General features: G+C 28.1%; 2 protein-coding genes across 2 annotated transcripts; one reads left to right on the forward strand and one right to left on the reverse strand.

The window, feature by feature from the left end:
- Window positions 1–416: 416 nt before the first annotated feature.
- LOC103568565 (adenosine 3'-phospho 5'-phosphosulfate transporter 1) lies at window positions 417–3739 on the forward strand. The gene is made up of 7 exons (XM_008545492.3): window positions 417–743; window positions 817–1025; window positions 1313–1521; window positions 1588–1963; window positions 2033–2244; window positions 3199–3324; window positions 3410–3739. The coding sequence occupies exons 1-7, from the start codon at window positions 712–714 to the stop codon at window positions 3575–3577; spliced, it is 1332 nt and encodes a 443-aa protein (XP_008543714.1). The 5' UTR covers window positions 417–711; the 3' UTR covers window positions 3578–3739.
- Window positions 3740–4365: 626 nt separating this feature from the next.
- Window positions 4366–6100, reverse strand: LOC103568556 (transmembrane protein 216-like). The gene is made up of 2 exons (XM_008545480.2): window positions 5842–6100; window positions 4366–5769 (listed from the first exon to the last, which is right to left on the reverse strand). Exon 2 carries the CDS (start codon window positions 5538–5540, stop codon window positions 5112–5114), a length of 429 nt encoding a protein of 142 aa, XP_008543702.1. The 5' UTR covers window positions 5541–5769; window positions 5842–6100; the 3' UTR covers window positions 4366–5111.
- Window positions 6101–10992: the final 4892 nt, after the last annotated feature.

A 10992-nucleotide genomic window follows, 5' to 3' on the forward strand; every position in this document is an offset into this window, starting at 1 on the left:
TGAAATTTGATTCTAAAATCTATGAAAAATTAATTTTTTAAAGATATTAAAAATTTAAAAAATGAGACCACATTTTGGCGCGGAATTTTTAAATTTTTAAATAATTGATAGACTAAAAAGTTTCTCAAAATGTTTTTTTCCAAATCCGTAATTACTTAAATCATAAAATAATAAATTAATTAATTAATTACTACCAATTAAAAATACAAAATGAATTTTTTGAATAACCCAGTAAATAAATATCTTTTCAAATAGTTATCGTTGTCATTACCTCGCTCCCATTTTTCTGTGAGCCTTGAAACAAATAAAATAAAATATTATGTAATTACTCAACAATTATTTGTTTTTTAAAATTATTAATTAATATTTTATCAAAACTGACGTTTCTGTTTGTACCGACAGAGACAATGCAGTTTTCTTATAATAACAAGTGTATCTAAATGTAAATAGACAAATCATCCACCAAAATTCAATAAATACATAAAATTTTAAACCTGCCCATGGCATATTTTGTCAATAACTCAATTCATACAAACCGGCAGCATAACTTCTTCACACTAATTACTTAGATAAGTAATTTAGCGATGTTCGAACACAAAAGAAGACCTTCAAGTTATTGAAAAGTTTCTATTTACTCATGATCGCAATAACCTCTATAAATTCCATCAATTTTTTATTTCAAATATTTAAAATATTAGCAGAATTTCAATTATGGGAAATTATGTGGGAAATTTAATAATATGGTGAGTAGAAATTCATATATTGTTTATAAATAATTTACTATTTAATTTAATAAAATGTTTTTTTTCTCTTTAGTGCCCTTGTGTTTTTATCAATAGGAGTAATTTATGGTACGACACAAATAGTAAAATCATTAACTGAAAATCAAAGTGAATTTTTTGATGCTGGTTCGTATAATTGGATCATAAGATTGAGTCTCAATTTACTAGGATATGCAACTATTTTATTACCTGGATATTTAATTTATAAGTATGTTAAACACAGCAAGTACCTGCAGCGAACTGGTAAATTTCATTTATTTTTTTTAATTTAAAAAAAGAATTTATTCATCTGAAGTTAGCTGACGTCTGTTAATATTTGAATTTTTTTTACAACAATAAATCATTAAAAAAAATTATTCGAAAAAATTACACCTGTAGTTTTTTAAATTTTCTGGATGTGCATATTTTTAATTTACTTTTTTTTTACTGTAATTGATTTAAAAAAAAGAATCTGAAGATGGTTAATTGTCTTCTAACTTCAGGATCATGAAGAATTTATAGAGTATATAAATAAATTTATTTTGTTCCAGGAACTGGGATTATATCAAAATTAATACATAAATGTATATCAGGAAGTGGGGAATCCGGTCTGCTTGATACATCTGATTACATTCCAGCAGCAAAACCTCAACAAGATCATGTTATTAAAAATGAAACATTTTTACTAGCGTACTGTTTTTTCGGCCTGCAAGCAAGTTATTTGACATGGGGATATTTTCAAGAAAAAATAATGACTCAAGTACTACACTTTTTTTTTCTGTACAGAAAAAAATTGAATTTTATAAATAAATTTTTTTTTTTACAGGAATATGTGAGTAGGGATGGGGAGAAGGGACATTTTAAAGATTCACAATTTCTAGTATTTGTAAATAGAATCCTCGCATTTACAGTATCAGGCATATATTTATTTATAATAAAACAGCCGCGTCACATAACGCCACTGTACAAATATTCATATTGTTCTTTATCCAACATACTGAGTAGTTGGTGCCAATATGAAGCACTAAAATTTGTTAGTTTTCCAACTCAGGTATTAGCCAAAGCATCTAAAATAATTCCTGTAATGATAATGGGTAAATTAGTATCGCGTAAATCGTACGAGTATTATGAATACGTAACTGCTGCTCTGATATCTGTCGGTATGACATTGTTTATGTTAGGAAGTGCTGATGATGTTAATGGTAAAATACTTTTATTAATTTATTTAAATTATTTAGTAGTAAATAGTAAATTAAGTCACTGAATTACAGATAAAGTAACAACGATGTCAGGTGTTATTTTACTTGCCGGTTACATGGCGCTCGATAGTTTCACGAGTAATTGGCAAGAAGCTTTGTCTAAAGAATATGGACCGACGAGTATTCAGATGATGTGTGGGGTCAATTTATTTTCTTGTTTACTGACAGCGACTTCATTGTTACAACAATCGGGATTTACTAATTCTGTTTGTTTTCTTGTCAAGGTAATTTATTTATTACTAGAGTAATCATGAGTGTAAATGTAGCAAATATGTGACAATTTATAATTTTATTTTTCAATGATAAAAGTACGCATTTTTTATTTATTTATTAGAAAATTTAAAAAATTGACAATTGTCGGCCACATTACACTCATAAAGTAATCATATATTTACCCAAGTAGCACAGAGACAACTTTAAGATGTCAATTAAGAAAACAAGACTAATTTTTGTCTCAAAGTCAAGTTTTGTTCAAATAAATAAGACATACAGATGTTAGTTCTGGAAGTCATGAAAATTTGTCATCTTTTTTCCGTTTTAAAAAAGCCATTTGAATTAAAAAACTGTTTAGATGATTTATTTGTAATTTAATTTTGTCATCACTTGTGTCAAGTCTTTTGACCAAATATTTTTTCGGTGACATAAATTTCTGATCGCTTTGTCAACATTTTGGTGGCTTATCAATAGGTCAAAAAACAGCCTCAAATCAGATATCTTGTAGATGTCACAAAACCAAGTGTGCTACTTGGGATCATATATTTATTTTAAATTATTTAGGACATTCTCAGTCAGTGACCGCCTCCACTCCAATTAAAAACAATATTCAATTGCTATATCCGTGTTTAAATTTAATTAATTAACTAATCAAAATTAAAATACTTACAATTGCCATCAATTAGGAGTTCAATGAAATTTGGTAAATAAATTTTATACTGCGGAATTTGACATTTCGAATTATGAAAAATATTGACATGAAGATTCTGCTGAATTTATTTTTTTAATTTCGTTCATCTCCTAATTGATGACAACTAAGTCATTTTTTTTTAAAATCAATCTCGTAACTTGTCCTTTTTTAAATTAAAGTTCGTCATTGAACATTTTAAAAAAATGGGCGGGACTAATAATGCCCTTAATTAAATTTTCAATTAAAAATGATTAATAATAATATTTTTTCTCAGTTTCCTACTTTTCTAATTGACTGTTTGCTCATATCAATATGCTCAGCAACTGGACAATTATTTTTATTCTACACAATTAAAAAATTTGGAGCTGTTACATTTTCAATAATTATGACAATACGTCAGGTAATTACTAAAATTTCTAATATCTATAATAATTAAACCATAATAAATTAATTAATAAATAAATAATTTATTTATTTAAATACAGGGATTAGCAATACTGCTGTCATGTTTCATATACGACCACCAAATAACAATATACGGAGTGATTGGAATATTTATTGTATTTGGTTCAATATTTTTACGTAATTACTGTCGCAACAGAGTACGCGCGTTAAAGAAACACCGAACTGAAAATATAAATATAAAAGATTAATTATTAATATTAATTATTATTTTTTATCATCGGTATAGTAAATTATTTTAAATCGACTAACACTTCGAAACAGATTTATATATATACATATATTAACATATATATTTTTATAATTTTATCAAGCATGTGCTTTATACAGCAACTGTAATTAATCATATATATCAGGTGGTAATTTAAATTAATCAGACAATAATAGAATTTAAATTTTAATTATTTTATAAATTCAGTACTTATTGATTTTTTTTTCTAATTACTTTTACACTTTGCTTACCTGTTTATTTATTTATTTTAAAAGTAATATTTATATATATATTTTATGTATTTTTTTAGCTGAAAAAAATGTACAAATTTTTAAAATAATTAATAATTACTTTAAAAGGAAAAGTACCTACTAAAAATAAAGCAAAACAATCGTGCAAAATAAATAAGGAAAGGAAATTGTAAGCTTGTGTTCATTTGCAATATAACGTAATTAAATATAATTTAAAATACCAATTAATTTTTATTAGCCAATTGATAATTAATTAAAAAGTAACATGCACTTGACGTGTTTGTACAGTAGATACAACAATACGATAATTGATAATTGATACTTTATCATTAATCATAATCATTAATCATCGGTGATAAATAATTGATCATCGATGTGAAAATATTATTTGTCTAAAATAAATTTAAATTAAAATCAGATACAGTTAAGTTTTAATGTCAAGTTAATAAAATAAAATGGAATATTAATGTTATAAATAAATATTTTGGTTTATTGACTATTATATTTATATGTAAATATATAGTACAGACTCAGAAATACACACAATTAATAAATTATTAAAGTAAATAAAACAAAGGGTTTTAATTAAATTTCTACTCTAATCGATCTCATAAATAAACCAAAGGTTGTTTCAAATTAACATGATGATGCTTGGAATGATTTGTAATGAAATAAATGAGTGAAATTTATCAAAGATGGGCCGTATTAATTAAACTTTTTAATTTTACTTTTCTTTTAATTTACTAAACTTTTATAACAGAAATTTTCTAGTTTCCAAAAAATCTCTAAGACGTCAAAAATTTTCGGAAGATTTCCATCATTTGGATGACAAAATTATCCAAAACGTAATTGGAAAAGTAAAATTTATTAGTCAATTTTTATTACAGAAATTTTCCATAACTTCCGGAAAAATTTTTAAAACGTCAAAAATTTTTAGAAAATTTACATCATTTGTGACAAATTTATTCAAGACAAAAAAAAAATCAAAAATTAGTACTGCCCACCCTTAAGTAAAAGCTTTAAATGTATGTAGGCGATAAATCATCATATATATGATGCATTATTGATCAGATCACATGCTGGGGTTTTACAAACGTATATTATTACAATGATGATAATAATAAATAATCATATCTAATATATGGTAATATATATATCTATATTAATAATAATAATAATAATAGTAATATAAATAATAGTAATAATAATAAGTATGATGATTATAGAGTGGCATGAATATATTAAATAAATGACAATAGTAATTTATTCTTGAAAGAGCGGAGGACGAAAAATGGCAATAAGGCACAGGACGGAGATGACAAGTTCAGATGTAAGCAGGACCAACTGTATACTACAGAGGATCATCTCTAGTCTAAGGACATAACTCTGCCACACGAGAAAATACAGTGTCGTAAGTGCACTGGGTATTGTCAAAATAATTCCACATAGAATGGGAACTCCTCGTTCTGTCAAATTTCCCTTACGGCCCAGGTAGACACGTCCGCCCTCGGTGGCTATTAGGAACAGAAGAAGTGAAAATTCAGTTATCGTTGTCGTGGAATTTGATGCTGGAAGACTCGTTGCTTTGTAGAGTCCCATTCCCAGTTCGCATACCGCGAACATTCCAAAGTAAAATGAATTTAAGTACATGAGAATTTCGTAAGTCAATGACGAGTTTGCGACTGCCGGCATTATTTAATTTTTTTTTTTTATTTCTTTTTACCCTTGTAATTTGTAATCTTCACGGGCAATAAATAATTGTACTCATGGTCAAGTGAAATGGTAAATTTATTAATAGGCACTAGTGGTTTAAAAACTTGGGGACTGTTTGTTTTTATATATTTTTGCTGACGGTGAAGCTGACTGATAACTCGACTGTCTGTGATAGATCACTGCACTCATTATTGGTAATTTTATCGCACTGTTTGTTTGTTTAAATTTAAATTAACTTTATTATTAATTTTTATAAATAGTATGATTATTATATATTTACGTATTGACTGTCGCTACTGCACGGAGATTATTATTCAAAGTATTTTATGTAAATATGTATTACTAAAAACAACTTTTCCCTTTTTGTTGTTTATTTTTAACCACCTCCCCGACGCTAGTAACCGCCACCACTTTCCCTCTTTCTCTGGCGCCCACCTCTTTGATGTCCGATGAAGGAGAGACAGAGAGGAAACTACTCAGTACGTATACTCAGGAAACGTAAATAGATATACTGACCGCCCTCCAATTTGTCAACACATAAAAATGCAGAGGGTAAGTGTGGGGATATATCATATGTGAATATATGTATTTATATATGTAGTTTTGTTCTCGGTGAATATGCGCACTACGCGTTTTATTGGCGGGAAATATTTGAGTAGTTTTTCAAATATTATTTGCCCGTTGGTTCAAATTTAAAAAAAAAATCATTTTATGAAGGCTTTTATTTTACTCAGGCGATAAATTTTAAATAATTTTTTTTTATTGTAAATTTTGAAAAATTAATTTTTTTAAATTGGCGCTTGAATTTAAATTAAAAAAAAAAAAAAATAATTTCACTGAGAACAAATTTCAAAGAATTGATTTTTGAAAAAAATATAAAACCGTGGGAAAATTTTTAAAAGTCATTTAAAATTATGTCAATTCCAACCCCTATAATTCTCAAGTCTTTGAAAAAAATTCTATAGAAATTTATTTCAAAAGAATTTAATAGAAATAAAATATTTTTCCACGATTACCATCTGAATGACTGTCACTTTTAATTTCAACGATTGATAAAAAAAAAAAAATTATCTAGTGAATGTCCATAATTGATAAAATATCTTTATACATTTTTATATATGTAAATTTAATGAATACTTGAAGTCGAATTAATTTACTCACGATTATGGGGTTAAGTAATTTCGAGAAGTTTCTGGTGGCCGATGACGTCGCAAATAATGTCATATAAATATAAACAAAGGGAATCTCGGTCATAATAACGATATGAGGTGAAGATAAAAGTGAAAATTCATCACCGCGGTGCGTAAACAAAAAACAAGTTTCCAAGTAACAAAACGAATGATATTTCGTAATTCCTCAAGTAGAACATTAGTAGTTTATCTATAAATTAAATTGCCTAGAGACTTCTTAGAAACAAACTAAAGTATTTAATAATTAATTATATTTGTTTTTATCAGCATGTTGATTGTATTAATTGCTTTATCACGTTTATTTTCAGCTTGGACAAAAGTTGTCGATAACAAATAAATGTCCAGTTGCGGTGAAGAAATAAAAAATTCCTATCACGTGGCGGAACGAAAAGCCTAAAGTTAAGCTTAAGGCTATAAATAGTTTATAAATTTATATTTATAATAATATTAATAATGGATCTAAAGGTTAACGAAGCCTCGCAGAAGCAGCTTATACATATGAAATTTGAGGCTGATAACCTCATGGATGGAATTCTTAAATAACTCCTTCAGTTCAAAGAACCGTTATTTTTCATTATTATGGAACTTATACCCACGAGTTACGACTTATAATGAAATTCACATCAGGACCTTCTGTCCGTTCAATTAAATATTATATATTTCTTGACATCATCTATATATTATATATTTAAAATACATCTACCCACATAAATTTATAAATCCTCATCGTAAAGATAAAATATCTGGCAATTAAACTATCGAAATCCTTAATCGTATTTTAAATAATATATATATTCATATATATGTATATATATTTTAATAACAAAAAGTTTATTCATTCATTCATTGATTCAATACCATTCATTATGCGTACACTTACTGCTGGGTTAATTATTTTACTTGATAAAAATAATCTCGAGAAAAAGACATAACCGGTCATTATATAAATTGAAATCCAGTGTATGTATATTTATATACATATATATGTGAAAAAGTTTTTTTTAGACTTTAACAAGTTGTAATTACTGGACAATGTAAAACGTGCCAAAAATTTTTGGTGAAGCACCTGACAAAAGTTTTGGTTTATAAAAGCTGGAGAGTCTGGTACCAAAGCTATAATCACACCATTGACGATTATTCCGCGAGCGGTCGTTGGTAGCTGGTTCTTTCGCTTCCTGGTCTTGGTCATGATCCAACCGAGAGTCCAACATACATAATAAACACACACGAGCCCATAAAAACGAGTATTCCGACCCATACATATCACTTGCTTCTCATCACACGTTACGGCATGCTGATGCACGTGTTTTAACTTATTTCAATGCCTCAGTAATTATTATTTCAATACTGCTGTAATTATTACCATTTTTTATCATCCATTATTATTATTTTTATATTTATTATTTATAATAATTTACACTAAAATTTTCAGAGTAAATCTGGAGTGAATGTAGAGCGGCTGCCTTTGGAATAAAATTTACTCCTAAAGGAAGTTTATTTTAATATTAAAACTCCGAACCAGAGTGTGTGGATTTAAATAAAATCCATAATCACCAGAAATTTATTCTGGATTTTTTACTCTGTATAAAAAATTAACGGAGTAAATCCGGAGCAGACTGTTTATTTATTTAATCATCTCGGAGTAAAATTCACTCCAAGGAGTAAATTCGAATTGAATTAAAATCCACAATCACTCAATTTTTTACAGTACACTATTGTAATTGTTTTTCAGTTGATGATGTATTAAAGATAATAGGAAACGTCGCAAATCTTAACGTCTTGAGTTAACGTCCACATATCCGTTAACCCATTAAAAGATTTTATAACTGGACCCAATCACAATGGATATTATTATTGTTTTTCGTAGTAAAAGACTGAATATTAAGTCGCATATGGTCAAAATTATTAAGCCAAATAAATTTAGCCGGCTGGCCATTTAGGACACGTCACAAATATTTATCTTCACGAGTCCTTAGCAGAATTAAAAAAAAAGTTTTTTAAATAAAAAATAAAAAAAAAGCTTCACAAATTAACTTCCTCAACTCTCAGCCTTGGACTTTATTTTTATTTATTCGAGAACGGAATAAATCTCTATCCTTTATTTAAATTAGCCGACTGTTGTATATTTCGTTAAAGATCAATACCCTCCTGCGAACGGTAAGAAATTCTGTGAGCAAAAAAACTTAATTGTTCCTCCTATCCACCAGATAAGAGATTCTCTTACACAAGAAAATGTTTCATTTTTTCTATAAACTTTTCTAGTTTCCCATTGAAGTTTCCATTCTTCATATACATATACATATATATTTATGTAATATTAATTTACGTGAGCTCGTATTGTGCAAATTAAAATATGTAGTCTATGAGAAACTCGTTCTTACGATGATGCCACCGAATAAGAATAAGTATAATCTCACAAACTGTAAAAGGACATTTTCCCTGTAAGTCTAGACTAAATAGACTCCTGTCTCTTCTCAACTCATTACGACTTCCGCATCAGCATTATTTCCTTTAAGTCCAGATAGACTTTCAGCACATTGCCAATAAATCGGAGCGTCTGGCAGGCTTTGTTGCCAGCAAATAATTATAAAATAAAATAAATCATATTAAATAGATGGTATAAAAAGTAACATACATATTTATTTCTTAACACACTCGCCCACATATTCAAGTCCTTAATCCATTTATTTAAAAAGTTAAGTTGATTTAAAACGAGTTTCAATCGACGGTTCACTCCACCGTCTATCTGTATAAAATATAAATTATAAATTATATTATAAATATAATACGACGATACATCCTCTTAAGCTTAAAAATATGTATGTATGTGTATATATATATGTATAAAACGTAAGCAAGTATATCATTTCCCCTTAGTCCATTCTAGGCGGTTCTATGTATAGAAATTCATTACCTCCCCCTGTTCAACTCGTCTCTCCCAACGTTTCGATCCGGTCGAACTTCTTCTATCTCTTGTTCTATCGCTGCATAACATCGTCCAGTACTTTCAAATGCTCTCTCACTAGCAATGCTGCAACTATCAGCTTAGCTATTCATCTCTCCCCTCAGCTAGTGCACTAGCATTCATCCTCATACTTATGTCCATACCTGTATCCGTACCCGTAGATTAGAACCGATGGGTGGTCTCGAGCTCAAATAAATTCCTGATATCTAACCCCTCGGGAAACGTCAACTCCGAAGAGTGAATTTAAGTAAAACTTATTTCGTCGTGGTTTTTATTATTATTTTTTTACCTGCTTTGGACGACATCGCCTCTATCATTTTCCTGAAACGTCTGACTCGCCGGCGCGCCCGTATGTTGCATCAACTAATATTTTTCTACCTCTCTTTTGCTTTCTTCGGTGCATTCCCTGGCAAAAGCTCCCATAACCACAGCCACGAAATAACACAATAAGATCGTTGTTGTCCGAGTTTATCCTTCCTGTATCTTCTACTTTTTTATTTTATTTACCTACGACGGCCCGTCAGACACGCACTGGGATAAAGAAATATGACTTGGGATTCGCCTGACTGCACGTTTATGTATGACATAATAATACATCTGCCTGTTGATTTTATTTTATACATTTTATGTTTTTTATTATTGCTTTACACTTGAGCTGACACAAAACCTACCACGCTGTCATTCTCGTTGTCATAGTCATCATTATTATTATTATTTTTTAATATTATTCTTGCCTTGATATCAATTTTGACAAAATTTTACGTGAAAAAAATTTATGATACATTATAAAAAAAAATATTTTAAAAAATTGCACTTGGAGTTTTTTTAATTTTCTAAATGTGCAATTTTTTATTTTACTTTTTTTTTCAATCGATTTTTTGAAAAATCAAAAATTGTTAACTATCTATTAATTCATAATGAAAAATTTTTCTTACGCCAATAATTTTTTTTTTAAAATTTCTAGTAAACGTGTGGTTTGAAAATGTTGAAAATTTAAAATCAATGAAATATAACTAAAAAAAAAAATTTTTTTTTAATGGATCAGATGGGCCTGTAATTTACACATAATAATATTTTTCCCGATAAAAATAAATATATGTATTAACATATATTATTATTAACATGGTAATTTAGATGGCATATAGCTTATATTTATCGTAACCCCATCATTCTCATTTGATAACTCCCCGTCCCAGTTGTACAGTAATTTATGTACAATTATTTTTACTATGGAATTCTATATTATAATTCTTGTCTCAGGATCGGGAGTTTAATT

Source organism: Microplitis demolitor, chromosome 1 (genome assembly GCF_026212275.2).
Source record: "Microplitis demolitor isolate Queensland-Clemson2020A chromosome 1, iyMicDemo2.1a, whole genome shotgun sequence".
NCBI classification, from domain to species: Eukaryota; Metazoa; Arthropoda; class Insecta; order Hymenoptera; family Braconidae; genus Microplitis; species Microplitis demolitor.